This window comes from Platichthys flesus, chromosome 8, assembly GCF_949316205.1.
Source record: "Platichthys flesus chromosome 8, fPlaFle2.1, whole genome shotgun sequence".
Lineage (NCBI taxonomy): Eukaryota > Metazoa > Chordata > Actinopteri > Pleuronectiformes > Pleuronectidae > Platichthys > Platichthys flesus.
In genome coordinates, this window is record NC_084952.1 from 19,839,068 (window position 1) to 19,854,370 (window position 15,303).

Below are 15,303 nucleotides of genomic sequence, written 5' to 3' on the forward strand. Positions count from 1 at the left end.
GACGCCAGACGCCGTTTCGGTCCCCCGCAGCTCGGCGCGCAGCCCCGTCCTCCTCCCCGCACACTAACGCTCTCGCTCGGTTCTTCCTCGCGCTCCGGTCCAGTCTCGTCACGGACGTGCTGCATTGTTAAAGTTGTCCAACATGCCCATGCTGCTGCGCTCCAGAAGGTCCATCCGGCCCGGCGGCGGGGCGGTGGAGCCTGAGGGACCGGACACCACACCGGTTACAGCACGCAGAAGCTCGACCCGCCTGCCCGGGAGAACTACGTACGAGGTGGGTACTGTATTACTCAGCCTTTCCTCTCCCTCCTCTTCCTCCTCTTCCTCCACTGACTGCGCTGAACTTCGCTGTCGGCCACGTAGCTGGCTCTCGAACGTTAACTGCAGCCACGATAGCTGGCTAACCGGAGAAGAAGCACTCCAGGAAGGATTACATGGACACGGAGCTGCTTAGCCTGCCGTGTATTCACTACTAATACCACTTTAACTCGTTTAATGTGTGTTAGCTGGTTAGCATAACTGCCGAGTGAAAACAATAGAGCGACCCTCTGCGCACAGCTCAAACTTCTCACCTAGCGAGTGATTGCATCATGGTGAGTTGTCTCTTCACGCCGTTTCTTTGTCATGGTAATTAACCGTTCAATCACATGGACGTTGTATGAATTGTGCCATGTGAATGGTTTCTACATGGCTGCGTATGTACTGCTTTGTTACAACGCTGCCTGCTCCGTTATTCACCGTGCTAATGTCTGTGGTCCCGGCAGGAGTCCAATGACTCAGAGCCCGAGTCTGTTCAGAGCCAAGCGATGGAGACAGACCTCAGTCCCCCGGCCGAAGAGGACGAAGATGTCACGGAGGTAAGCTCTCATTCAAACTCGCACTCCTCCGCCTGGAATGTTGATCTTATTTTGGCAGGGAAATCGCAGCCTGCGCGTAATGCACATGGGTGCGGCCGTCATTTATTTATACAGTGCAGCACTGAAGTGAGAGAAATAATTAACAGGCTCTATTATGATTCTCAACAAAATTACAATAAAAAATGGAATACGAATTTGGATTAATTTACTGGATTGTACTGTATTTCTTTGAAGATACTTTATTTATAAACAATAAACTGGCAACCTTTTAACATCCTCAGTATGTTAAAATGCAGCAATAAAATAAATGTCTTGATCAATATAACACTATTCATCTGCCCCAGGACAGGTCTACATGTACACTGAGTACTGACCTGTAGTGTGTGTGCGTGCGCGTGTGTGTGTGTGTCTCGTACGTGATTGTCTATCTTTTTGTTATGGCTGTAAAAAAGTAAAGCTTTTTAAGATAATGACATTTCAAGGCCAAAATAAATGTTATTTCTGTGTTTATATATTGGCCAATATTTGTTTTAATCATTATCATATAGGGCTTGGTAATAAAACAATATCCATGCATATCATTACAATTTCCATCAATGTGCAATACAAGTCCATTATATATCTAAATAATGTATATGCATTGTGTAAGCTCAGTGAAGATGTATATGATAATTGAATTACCTCAAATTTGTAAATGTTTTGCTGTTTATCAAGGGTTTGTCATTGTCTCCTCATAAAGTAGAATTTAAAATCGCAACCTTCACATTTGTCATGATAATTATCGATATTGACCGATAGGAACATTTTTAATCTTCATATATTTTTGGGCCTTATCAACCAGCCCTATTATCATATCATGTAAAATAGTTTTTTTTAGTAATCCCCATCTCAGTGGCTTGATTCAGTCCTGTCTCTGAGCTCTGCAGGCCGCTCCTTTAACATTATGGTTTCGGGTTTTGCTCTGATATGCCTTGTCAGCAGTGATACTTAATATCGAGAGAAGAGAGCAGCATCATTTCCAAAGCATGTAAATCCATGTAAATTTACCACATGGGAACTCTATCAAAGGTGAAATACACCTGGTAGAGCTGCTGCCTCTTTGGGGCTCTGCCTCACGCAGGCATCTGGGTTCGTTTCTGACCCGCGGCCATGTATGCATGATCTCCTCCCCCACTCTGTCCTATCTTTTTTTTATATAAAGGGTGATAAAAATCCCCAAAAAACACATTAAAAAAATTAAAAAAGGTGAAATAATACAATTCCAGCCTGATGCATATCATTTGACAACTGCTTTAAGCAGACACGTTGGTGTGAGCTAACAGGTTTGCAGATAATTAACAATAACTTGTAAAACATAAAATGCACAATATGTTTAGGGTAAATGTCGGGATTTAGTCAATATTACAGACACAAGAAAAGTTTGAGGTGTCACTTTTAAGAATTTTTTTTTCTTAATGGATAAAAGCATATAAGTATATACAAGGTCTAAAATGTGTTTTGACATATATTGATATCTTTAAAAAGAAAACAAAACTATACAAGATTAAAATAATATAGACAATGTAAACATACAGTGTACCAGGATTCTAAAGACATTGAATTTTACAAATAGCAAATGGGTATTTCTTATAATGTATTCATTTTCCATTTTTGATTGCTCCCCCTTATTAGGGCCCAAGCCCTGGCCCTGTAGAAATTGTAATTATTTGTCTTATTATTAATCCAGAATTGAATTATATTCTGGAGTAATTTGAAATGTGAATGCGCGCCCAGCCCTCCATCATTAGTATCAGTCCTCGAAGGTCTCTTTGATGTCTTAGATGTGGCAAAGGTGACAGGTTTACACGATCTATAGAGACACACTCGTGTTGGCAACAGGAAGTAAGCCTGGTTTTACAACGTAAATTAGATTTACACATCTTTCACGGTTTGGTTTGCACTTTCCCCTGGTCCCCAACCACTCTCTCAGGTCCGAGTTTGCAAGTGCTCCAGCCCACACAGTTCTGTTCCCAGTCCTAGTGGGTGTATGCATCTTCTCCTTTACTTTTTTTCATGAATACATTTTTCCACATGTAGCATATATGGAATGACACAGAAATTAGAATATACACATCATATTTATGCTGAAAGAGGTCCTATGAAAGGTTTTGTTCTTTCTCTAATCAGGATCTCAAAGGTTGCAGTGTTGTGCTGAACCGTCTTCAGGAGGACGACAAGGCTGATACTATCGATTTTGAGGAGAAAGAAGACATGAACCGTAAAGGTGGAAAACCTGTCTCTCGAATTCCTACCTACCATAAACGACCTCCTGGAGCAAGCCAGGCCTCGGAGCTGCCTGTTCTTAAAAAGGAAACCCCTGTCCATGCAGCTCAGCCTCATGAGAAAGCTGGATTTGAAAGGACAGAGGCTTCAAAGGCCAATCCACTGGATGTCAGAGAAAGGGCACTACCCCTGCCATCAGTCCGAGTCCCCAAAATTGGCCTTGAAGCCCACTCTCCATTGACCAGTGGTGAACAAGTTGCTGGGACAGCTCACAGATCCACAATTACTACACCCAAGAGCTGGGCTTTGTCTGGGTCCATTCATACCCCTCTCTTGATTGCAAGCCCCAGGCCTGCAATCAGACCAGAGCAAGGGTCAGAGCAGAATTTACCAGAGGAAGACAACAGCAAAACCTCAGAAGAAGAATTTGACAACCCACCAGATGTCCCTGTAAGTCAGCTTTTACACCAGGGCTTCCTCAGCCCAAAGTTACAAGATGACCCGGCAGAGGAATGTGATGTTGTGTATGAAGAGGGGATTACAGTCACTGCCTCTGAAGACACCACAACATCTGAGTATTCAGATAGTGCTCTCACAGCTGAGGTCAGCCAAGTGGATTATATAATTGATGAAGAGCCTCCCTGGGAAAAGGAGCCCATGAACAAACTTGAGTCCCAGGCCAGTAGATCCTCATCAGATGCCAAAACAGAGCAGGTTTTGACACATGAAAAGTCTGAGCTCAACAGTTCAGAGGAGGTGAAGGAACAACCTGAACCACAGATAGTCCAGTCGGAGTTTTCAAAACTTGAAAAGAAAATTGGATCCAACTCTCCTGTGGCCGCAGAGACGCCTGAAGCTAAAGTCTCATCAACAAAGTCACCAAAGGTGAGTCATGTTGCTGTACTTGAATATATTCTATTGATATCAGTCATGCTTTAGTTTCAACAGACAGCAGCTGTTTTCACATTTGTCTGTATAATTGGGTCTGGATATTGTCTGGAGTTGCTTTTCCACACTTGGAGTACACAACCAGAGAGGCCAGATGTGTTCACACCTTCTGGGAATACTCTGTTTGGTGTAGGCAAGGGTCAGGTCCAGATAGATAGAGCATATAGGAGCCAGGAGATTTTATCAAAACACTCGCTCACTTTGAACTCGTCGAAGAGTGAGCAAATCTATTCACGCTCAGTCAGATATCACGAGGACATTTGGGAGTAAGGGCTGCACAGACCACTCGACTTGTCAACACATCATTGTAGACTAGTTGTTCATTTGAGATTTAAAGTGGTGCAGTAATAAAGTAGAGAAGCACCTACTCTAACACTTTTGCGTATTACACCAGTGGCAAGACGTGAGGACCCAATGGGATTTAGGGATGCATACTCCAGGTTTAACTATCCAATAGGATGCGAACACCAAAGAGTGACAGCAATTCAAGCCTTTCGTGGATGTGCTGTTAGAATTGGGGATGCGGGGTGAGGGAGATATACTGGGATGCTGTTTGAGACATCTTCAGACTTGTAGGGGGAAATTGCTCATGTTACTCTATTGGCGTCAGTATATTATCTCACGCTCTGGTCTCCTTGATGCATCAAGTCTAAATTCACTATTCTGCATAAGACATCAGCTGCTGCCTGAGTTTTCCTTTCACCAGCTTCCAGAAGACCTTCATCAATAAATCAGTAATCGTGAATGCCCTTCTAGGGAGCTGATAGGGCAAAGTGTGTTTAATGTCCACTTCAACTGATATAGACATTTGTGTTCACACATACAGCTCCTCCAGGTCATGTCTAGAAAAGCTCAGGGTCGCAGTGCATGTGTGAAAGATTCAGTCACATATAGTGGAATTTCACCACACCCTGCAGTAATAGCTGTGGTATGTAACAGAATCCCAAGCTGCTTCCCAGTCTCTTGTTAACAATGAGATTGCAACTTCACAGATTATATGTTGGAAGTACATTTTTTATTTCGTCATTCTGCAGAGCTCTGGACGCTCCTGTTTCATCCACTTCTTCCTGCCCACCACCCTGCTGCTTCTGGGAGGGTTCGGTGCGCACGTTTGGCACTACGGGCTTCCCACGTCCATGGCCCATCTTACGGCTCAGATGGAGCTGCACTGGCTGGAGGGCTTTGGATTGTTCCCCAAGCCTTGCAGCACTGATTGTCGGTAAGAAATAACAACAAAGTGTCAATCTTTCTGTCCTATTTTAGCTGTTGAAGACTGTGATATTCACATTATCAGAACTCTTGAGAAACCTACTCTGAAAATCTTGAGAGTTGAACTGCTTCCTGGATTGAGAGTGGTGTACACATATTGTAACTTAAATCTGCCTCTCCCTTGTTCAGAGTGCATCTGGTGGAGAGCATCCCGGATGGTCTGTACCTGTCTTCCCCCTCGTCCAGACAGAGCATCGCAGACAGCTGGATGCACCTGCTGCACAGGTCCAACAGCTCGGTCCACATCGCTGCTTTCTACTTCACACTACGAGGCAACGATTCAGAGTCCGCCGGCTCTACTGACTCTCAGGTCGGCACAGCGGCAGGCCACAGTCTCAACTCATGACCTTGACCTGTATATGTAGTGACTGTACTGACTTATTTTAATGTGCATGTTTGGCAGGGACGGAGGGTGTTTGACCACTTGAAACATCTTCAGTCTAAAGGTGTCAAACTCCAGATTGCTGTCAACGGCCCCCAGACATCAACCCGAGACACATCAGAGCTGACTGCAGCAGGTACTACTTCTTATGAGAAGAACCCTGTTCACACCTGGCATTCACATCTGTCTTATGTGATCCAAACACATATGGACAGGTCACTCACTCACTCACTCACAGACACATCCTGATTTGGTCTTGGCAAACCGAATAGAAGAATGTGTATTTGCATATTAAAGCTAATGAAACCTGATCCCTGTTGGTAACAGGAGACACATTCTAATTCCAGGTGTGAACTGACAAACTACAAACTCTCCACATTGGATCAGTCAAGACAGATTGTAAATGTCAAATATGAACAGCCCAATATGTAGCATATTCCTGGTAACTGAGACTCCACTGATCACGTTTTAACATCGGCAGATTTATGATGCAACCTTAGTTGGTGCATTAATCTAATTCAGTATTAAAATGTCTACTTAATAGTATTGGTATTCAAACTAAGCAAAAATATCTGGGGAATGTGTGTATGGCATGTTTAAAACTCTTTGGATTGACCCATTGCAGGGGCAGAAGTCAGAGAAGTGGACCTCAAAGCTGTGACTGGAGGCATCGTCCACACAAAGCTGTGGGTCGTGGATCAAACGCACTTCTACCTGGGCAGTGCCAACATGGACTGGCGCTCTCTCAGTGAGGTAAGAACTTAACTATGGTTTAAGTCTGTCGTCCTACAACCTTTTGCATTAGGGATACTTGAGTCACTGTCTTCTTACAGATCCTATTACTGTCCAGTAGATTCATAGAGCTGATATCCCAGTGTAGGTAATAGCAACAGTCATTTTGATTTGGACTGTCTAAAGCAACAAACCTCTAAACAGCTGACACTAAGTGTTTCCACAGTGAGACAGCAGATTTCAGTTTAGCCTCAGCCTGATGCTGCACTACTCTGTAATAGACTTTGAAGGAGGGAGGCACAATTTATAATGTAATTAAATGTTGGACTTTGCAGTATCCGATTGTTACTGACATGCAAATTGGAAGTAACTTATATTATTACTGTTGTTAATTGTATCTTAAAATAGCTTACTATTGTTATTATTAAGTAGAAGTGAAAGACAATTTGTGTCAGGTTCAAATCCTCAAATGCATTCAAAGAGTTTTGTTTCAAATGATGGATAAATTAATGTGATGGATTTTCCTGATCTTCTAAAAGAACCAGAATCAATAGTACAACATAACTGCACTGCTTGTAGATCAGCATGATTCAGCTAATTCCTCCCAATGACTAAGTAGATATTCTCCCTGGATCAGACCTCAGAAGATCCCCTCACACAAACACAGAACTAATTGTGACTGGTGCAGGATGAACCCATTTGTTGTTGTTTGTTGAACCAAGGTGAAGGAGGTGGGTCTGTTAGTGGAGGATTGTAGCTGCCTGGCTCAGGATGCGTTACGAATCTTTGGCGTGTACTGGAGCATTGGTGCTGTGCCCAGTCGATCCCTGCCCCCGTACTGGCCTGCGCGCCTCTCCGCCCTGTCCAGCGCCCAGAATCCTCTGCATCTGAAGTTCAATGGAGTACCTGCTCAAGTCTACCTGTCTGTAAGTTAATACAAATAAGCTTCCTTGAAAGGATTACTTTTACATCTTTATCGAACTGGTATTAGTCCTGTCACTGGCGAAATGCAAGGGGCTGGACTGACACAAACAAATCAAATACTGTTTCGTTCCTGATCCACCAATCAAAGAGGAGTGTTATCATTTGAACGCGAGTTGCACGTACGCCTCTGAGTATAAAAGTAACTGCAGGCATGGTCAGCGCTCACCCTCACTGAGACCATACCCTGCAGAGTTTGTGCGATTGCTCTTGTTTCCTCTATAATTCAGATATACATTGCTTTATAAACAGTCTTTTTAAAGACTCACTGCTTCCTTAGTAATACCTTCCTGCACTGGCAGCAGGCCTATTCGTAGCCTAATCTAAGGAGTAATTTGCTCCACCGTCTTTTTAGGAAAGCTCATAGCCCCAAGAGCTAGCCTTCTAGCTAGCTAACTTCTTCCAACTGCAGCTAGCCCTTTTCTCCTTGACACCTACCTTTACATCTTCAATCATCCACTGTGTTGCAACAAATAAAACACCAGCACTTGAATACTATTCTGTGCTGTCCCTGTCTACATTGTGTACTGTTCGTTTTGTTAGAAACCATTGCCTAGCAAGGCCTTATTCATTATTTGTGTGCAAGTCTCTCACAGCCACACATACAAACACACTCACAAAACCACAACGTTGCAATTAGAACTTTATTAACATCTTACACACTGTATCAGCAAACAAACACAACTGTGGACAAGTTTCTGATTCGTAAAAGTCAGGCAACCGATGCGCCAGTTGCGAAGAAGCAACTACCTGTAACCAGCTTTGGGGGGGTCCAGCTTGCAAAAGTTTGAGAACCCCTGGTTTAGACTGACGGTATTTTTCACAACGAACTCTGAATTTGTTCCATTTGTATTATATTTGAAATAAATTCTTGTCTGATTAGAAGATATTATAAAGCAGTGTTTAGCTCATTATATGTCATATGAACCCTAATTTAAGTTCAGGTATAATGGCTTATTGTCTCAAAGTTTAATTAAAACCTTATTCCTAATTACTGGAATTTGTAGGTAATCAGTCTTCATGTGCATCAAGACAGTCTGAATACATCTTGATGTGGCCTCTCAGGTGTTTCTAAGTTTCATCGTGGTATTTTAACATTTTCCCTAATTAAGCAAAGTCATCAGAGGGTAATTACACCACCACTGAAGGGCTGTAAAAGATTCCTGTTCCTCCGCCTCTTCACTCCCATGATCCTCACTGCTCATTCTGTGATCCTACAGAGTGCCCCTCCACAAATCTCAGCCCGTGGCCGCTCGGACGATCTCGCCACCATCTTGTCTGTCATCAGGGATGCCCAGAAGTTTGTTTACATCTCCGTCATGGACTACCTTCCTCTCTCTCAGTTCACAGAACCAATCAGGTACACTCAGAGCCACCAGTATATACAACTGCACTGTAAAAATCCTGATAAATCACCATCAGACATGCAGCTGAATATGAACATAAACATATGACATAGTCTGGTAGAGGAAGATTTATCAAGATGTGACAGCACTGGACCCTGTTGGCTGAGTAAGCAACTACTCTTATAAGAATATAGCATACCTGCTGAATTGAACCTTTTGAATGAAAATGTGATCAACTTGACTAACCAGAAGAGTTTAGTGGTGTCCAAAGTTCGTCCATGGCTTGGAGAACATGCCTTCATGCACCACAGACATACTTTACATTTATTTACATATATTTACATATATAGACTTTCCTCTGCAAAGCTTCCCCTGCTGAAGAGTTGAAGTTGTGCTCTGTTCTCTTGCTCTCAGGTACTGGCCCGCCATCGACACAGCTCTGCGTGGTGCAGCCTGCACCAGAGGGGTACAGGTCAGACTCATGATCAGCTGCTGGGAACACTCGCCCGCCTCCATGTTCATCTTCCTGCAGTCCCTGCTGGTGCTCAACAAACCACCACTGAAATGTGACATTGACATAGTATGTCTGGAGATTTGAATTTCTTAGATGGCGAAAACATATTGAACTGAGCAGAATGATGCTGAATCCTGAACTTGTCTTTATCGTTGTGACTTTGCAGAAAATCTTCACAGTGCCTTCAACAGCGGAGCAGAAGGCCATCCCCTTCGCTCGAGTCAATCACGCCAAGTTCATGGTCACAGACAGAGTAGTCTATATAGGTAGGTTATTATCTCTGAACTCACCTTTCAAACATAATTATCCACTGACAGATTCACAGGGGGAAAAGTCATCCCTCATGAACTTCATCTGAAGTACGCAGAGGAATCTGCTAATGTGGCAGAAATATCACAACTTTTTTCAGTGCAGATCAGCTTTTATTCACATCATATTATTTATAAATTTGATGTAAAACAGACTGAAATATAAAAAATTATATACAAAAATATACATATGGTTATTATTCAATTCTACACACAATTTTCTAAATAAAGATCTAGTTATAATAATAATCAACTTCATATAACGCTTTTCTCAATGAAGTTCCAAAGTACTTCTATCATCATCTAAGATGAGCAAGAGTAAGAAAATCATTTAACAAAACAGAGGAGAAAAAATGAAAATATAACACACTGTATTCAAGTAAATATAAAGCTTTCAGATAATTGTTGTCAGTGACTTCCCCCTCCTGTGATAGTCCCACAGTGATGAGTGTTTGTGTCCACAGGGACGTCCAACTGGTCAGAGAACTACTTCAGTCAAACTGCTGGTGTGGGTCTGGTTGTGAACCAGACGGGCTCAGTGGTTGGGAAGGCCCAGCAGACGCTGCAGAGCCAAGCAGAGGAGCTCTTCCTCAGAGACTGGAGGTCTCCGTACGCCAGCACGCTCTCTGTCGACAGCGTGGACGTCTGCCCTCATGGCCGACACTGACGGTTTGCTGTTCAACAATGTTGAGAATTAAGATGAGCATCTCGCTTGTTCCTGTTTCTTGGGCTGTAAATAACTATTCTGATAGTCGAATACTCTATTGATTATTAAATGATTAATCGACTTATAGGATTATGAATGACACGTGCTGATACTAAAAATAAATTAAAAATCAGGTATCCATTCTTTCTGTTAACAAAAGGACAAGGAAAGTATCAGCAATAAAAACATCAACAAACGAAACTTCAGTCTTCTCTGGACTGCATAATTGTGATTAAAAAAAGACCTTGGTCAGGCAATAGGATAACATCACGCTTTTAAAACTCATTAAAAAATAGTTAAACCAAATTTTTGGAATGGATTCTGGAATCCTGCACACAGGTATATACGTTTATATAGCAAGCTAGATAACAGGCTATCTTAGCGAATCTATGTCACGCTGTCTAACGTGCCTCCTCTTCAAATGCTCGTGTCCTGCTTCCATGGAGAGCAGGTCCGCCTTACAAATACAGCAGGTAGATTTTTTCAGGAAGCGAGATGGCTCACACCTCAGCTACTTCCAGCACCTCCGTTAAAACCAAGTTTAGTTCAGCTGCACGGCACAAAAAAACAAGCGCTATGACGTAACCAATGAATCATCAATGATTTCATTCGTCGGCGACTATTTAATAGTCAATACGTCGATAAATCGCTGCACCCTTACCTGTCACTTGAATTTTATTTTGCTTGTGCAGAAATCAGCTGGCTGTACTGTGTGAACATACATGTTGTTCATGTTGTGGCTGTTTCCTGACTTGCTTGCCTCTCTGTATATATTTGCAATTCTATATTTAGTTTCAGAACATGCTATTTTTGTATTCTCTGTAAGCTTGACAATTTTTTTTTATCTGAGCTGCGGCGCGGGGGAACTGGCTCTGTGCAATTTATTTCTATGCCTGGAGCATTTTGTATGTTTTCCTTTTAAAATGTTGGTGCCCAGCTTTAACACTCTCATGCAGGAAATTAAACATTTCAAGAGGTGCATACACCATAGCCATGTTTAATCTGCTGAAGCCATTTGTTCCTTAACGTTAGTCCAACAGTACAACCATATTGTAAATAGTGGCAATCTTATATTTCAGACTGATAACTGGCTCCCAAACAAATCTAATTTGAGCGTTAGCCACTGCAGGCAGAAATGGACTTGTGCTTTGTTTGTTATTGAAATCATGTGGATTTGAAAGAATCATTCATTCAGTTGGAATCTGTTTTACTGTAATGATAATTGCTGTGTTGCTTCTTTTGTTCACGTTTGCTGGAAGTTTATAGTTTGTAGAAATCAAACCGGCTCCTCAGCAAGTGATCTTTGAAAGCATCTTGATGCACTATGAATGGGACTCTTGATGAAGTCCAACATTCTCCTTGACAAACCACATTTAAACTCACTGCATCCAGGTTTCTTTCAAAAAGATCCGTAAGTTATTCTCAGAGAAAATCAAGGAAAATGTTGAAGAAAGAGAAAAGTAATTCCTGGCTCTGCACCTAAATTGAATCAGTTTGTTTCTGAGCCGCACCACATCCTTTCATATCACATCCTTTCACCAAGTTTTTGTGTAATTCTGTTTAAAAACAAAGAAACAACAAACGGGCAGTAGTGAAAAAACATGACATCCTTGGCGAAGGTGATAAAATCTGCCCAGCTGGACATCTTTGACAGCTTCATCGACGACAAAATAAACAAGATGTTTATTTATTGAAGGGACAGTCAGGATTTGTATAAGGGATGCTTGACCAAAATTGTATCAACCTCTCCTGGTATCTAGCTGTTACATTTATTTTATTTTCATTGTGAACTTCAGATACTGGTCTGACTCCACTGATGACAATGGTGAATGGGATTCTATTTTTATTTTTATTTTGAAATGCTGTATGCAGATAAAGCTCCCAATGACAAAGCTAGCATGCTACGTGTGTTAAGCGAACATAATGCTTGTTTAATGTTAGCATGCTAACATTTGGTAGCTGGCAAAGTACATCGGAGGCTGCTGGTAATTTGAAAAACTGATTGTTTTCAATGTGCTTTTTCCAGTAAAGGGAACAGTTTCATCATTAAACATTCTTCAAGTGAAATATTCTCATTCATTGAAAAATACATGATCTAATACACAAATGTTTCTTTAAATGTGAATGGACTGTTTACATCGTGCTTTTCTCTTTTAATTGACCACTCAGTGTTTTACAATGCACGTCACATCCACCCAGAACTTTTTCAATCGCCCATGATGCATTGGTGGAAGAGCCGTCAGGGTTCAGTGCCTTGCCACGGGAAACTTGGGCACGCAGACCACTCCACACTTATGTAAGTTGCATCCTGGTCAACTTCTGACCCCAAACTGCGATGTCATGAAATGAGGCTCCTCCAAATAAAACACGTGAGAGCCCCCCCCCTTGTTAGGATATCTCAAGTTGGACCAAAGTTGATATGGGTGCATCTATTTCCTATTTCTTGATTATAACTGTAGCCAAAGCTTATAGCTGAAACGTGCTTAAACAAAACTCTAGTTTGTTATTTGTTTCAAATGTTTCCTGAATAGTGCATCTTCAAGTACAAAACGAAAGGTATGACTAAGTACTTAAAGCAAACTACACAAGCATAACGCATATAGTAGGTGTAGCAGGAACTGCAGGTAGGAATATAAGGTCAAAGACAAGTGTACTGTCAAAGCTCCACAGCTTCTACTAAGTGATCTTACAAGCACAGGATCCAAGGAAATAAGATTTTAAAAAACAAAAACTAATCAAGCACGGCTGTCCAAATAAACTTCTGACTCAATCACTTTAAGTTTATCTGTTTTTATTGGTCACATTTGAGAATAATTGATAAAAATTAACTTGAATTACCACTTCACAAAAAAAAGAATATCTTACAAACAAATAATAAAAACATCTATATTCTAAATTCAATTTGAAGGATTGTATTTTATGTGCAACAATTTCTTCATGGCAGACTTTGTCTGGAGCGAGTCTGAGAACACATCAGTGACATCACGTGTATTTGTTCCTCACACTGGGTTTGTTTCACTGCTCTGTGTTATGCCGCACTCTGAATAGTTTTCATCCATCCAGCTGTTTCTTCTCAATGTGTTCACACAACGTAGACAACAGAAGGTGCAAGAAGACATGTCTCACTCAGGGAGCCAAACAGAAACAACACCAGGACAGGATCAGTGTCTTTTTTTTAACAATCTCTGACCATGGCAGCCACTCAAGTCCTTTCCTACTCATGTCCCGAGGGCTTGAAGACACAGGAGTGTTTTTCTGACAGAGACGGCAGCTTGTCATTCCATGGAAAGCTGCACGCTGTCTGTCTGACCTTGTTGTTGATTTTGCTGTTGCTCCATTTTTCTGGCTAAGAGACAAAAAGAGTCAGGGGAAGATAAAGACAAACAGAGAATCAGGTGTCTATTCAGTGTGATTAGGATCTACATCATTAAACAAAATAATTAAAAACACTTCTCAGTGATCGATGATCGACGTTCGATGAGTAACGACAACTGTGGAGGATCTTGATTGACATTGTTAGTAAAATCTTTCCCATAATCCTGAGTCATATGTATGTTATGTATAACTGTATCGCGGCTGGAACGGTACGTTATGTCTGGCTCATTCTCCAGAACCTCATCTCACTAAAAACCATATAATCCCTCTCTTTTTTCCCTTTTTAAAACCTTGTAGAAGTATTTTTTACGATGGAGTATTTAGGGGCCATATAAAGGGAGAAAAAGTATCAGAGATTTTGAGAGTAAATGTCATAATATTATCAGAAAAATTTTGTAAAAGTACTGGAACAAAAAGGAAATATGACAAGTTTTTTCTTCAACATTGACCTACTACTCCAACGTAGTATTTGCATTGATGTCGAAAATGGAAACACTGTTCTTTTTTTGTTTCATCTTCTCTCACTATTTGGCTGAAAAAATAAGGAAGAAAATATTTAGCACGTCCCTTGAGACGAGTGGCCTGTGACTTTCCATCTTTGGAAACTGATTCTATTGCCAACAGATCTGCTGCGGCCCCACTAAACTGAGCTGATAAACCCTGTATTTCTTCTTCTCCTGTGCGGATGTGCGCGGCTCCTCACCCAGAGAGTACATCTCCAGCTGCTGCCGCAGGCGGACCTTCTGCAGGCTGTCGTAGAAGTTGGGCTCCGGGCTGCTGCCCACGGTGGGAGGCAGAGTGAAGATGCGCATGATCTTCCTCTTGTTTCTGGATGGCATGTGAATAAGCACAAACATTAACACTGCAAAGGGCAGATTGTGTTTCAGTGTTAACACAAAAACAGCGTCAGTGAAAAATAGCCAAATTCTATTGTAGCAGCATATTTAGATCATTTAACTAATGGTGAAATGTACCCTTCCACACATTAGAGAGAACCAGTGGTAAACTTCCGGTGTCATAACTTGTCAAGTCTGGGCAACTGTAAAAAATATGGCGGCTCCTGGTGTAAATATATAGTTTGAGTATAAATGGCACATTCTACGGTAAAGAAAACCACAATTCCTACAATTTAGATGAAACACACCACTGAGAACATCATTAGGATTCTTTCATATTCTAATTTGTGCCAATAGATCCATTTGACCTAGATCTCACTCACTGAACCTTTAAAACGTCTGTGGCGTGTTTGAGTCCTTTTGACAGACGGCGCTAGGAGTCTGAAGCACAGACCGGTGCTGTGCCGCTGTCGGTCATAAGCTGAGAAGAAGAAGAACGAGCGAGTGACTGCAGGAACAACCCGTGCTTACTTTCTGGCGTACATGAGCAGCCCGAAGCTGACCAGGATCACCAGCAGGTACACGTTCGTGGCCTCGTTCCACGCTTCGTGCACAGAGTAGTCGATGGTCTCCGGCTCGTTGCCCAGCGCCCCGTGTCCGCCCATAGAGACAGGCCCTGAGGAAGGATGTGTGAAAACAAAGAGATGTTGTGATGGAGCAGCTTCGCACTTGCTGCTGGAAAGTCAGGCGACTGCTGTAAACACTGTGACGTCACTTCCGCCTCCGT

At 42.0% G+C, this 15,303-nt stretch overlaps 2 protein-coding genes across 3 annotated transcripts; one reads left to right on the forward strand and one right to left on the reverse strand.

Annotated features, from left to right (window-relative positions):
* Positions 1–15: 15 nt before the first annotated feature.
* Positions 16–12,372, forward strand: pld7 (phospholipase D family, member 7). 2 transcript variants are annotated; one of them, XM_062394578.1, is made up of 12 exons: positions 16–274; positions 765–857; positions 3,024–4,004; positions 5,102–5,286; positions 5,466–5,646; positions 5,740–5,854; positions 6,344–6,471; positions 7,173–7,376; positions 8,652–8,791; positions 9,192–9,357; positions 9,458–9,557; positions 10,064–12,372. In XM_062394578.1, exons 1-12 carry the CDS (start codon positions 143–145, stop codon positions 10,264–10,266), a joined length of 2,628 nt encoding a protein of 875 aa, XP_062250562.1. In that variant the 5' UTR covers positions 16–142; the 3' UTR covers positions 10,267–12,372. The 2 variants fall into 2 exon arrangements, with proteins under 2 accessions (XP_062250562.1, XP_062250564.1); XM_062394580.1 differs by lacking the exon at positions 16–274 and adding an exon at positions 318–593.
* A 707-nt stretch (positions 12,373–13,079) lies between these two features.
* On the reverse strand, positions 13,080–15,295 carry smim19 (small integral membrane protein 19). The gene is made up of 3 exons (XM_062394583.1): positions 15,048–15,295; positions 14,384–14,508; positions 13,080–13,651 (listed from the first exon to the last, which is right to left on the reverse strand). Exons 1-3 carry the CDS (start codon positions 15,179–15,181, stop codon positions 13,581–13,583), a joined length of 330 nt encoding a protein of 109 aa, XP_062250567.1. The 5' UTR covers positions 15,182–15,295; the 3' UTR covers positions 13,080–13,580.
* Positions 15,296–15,303: the final 8 nt, after the last annotated feature.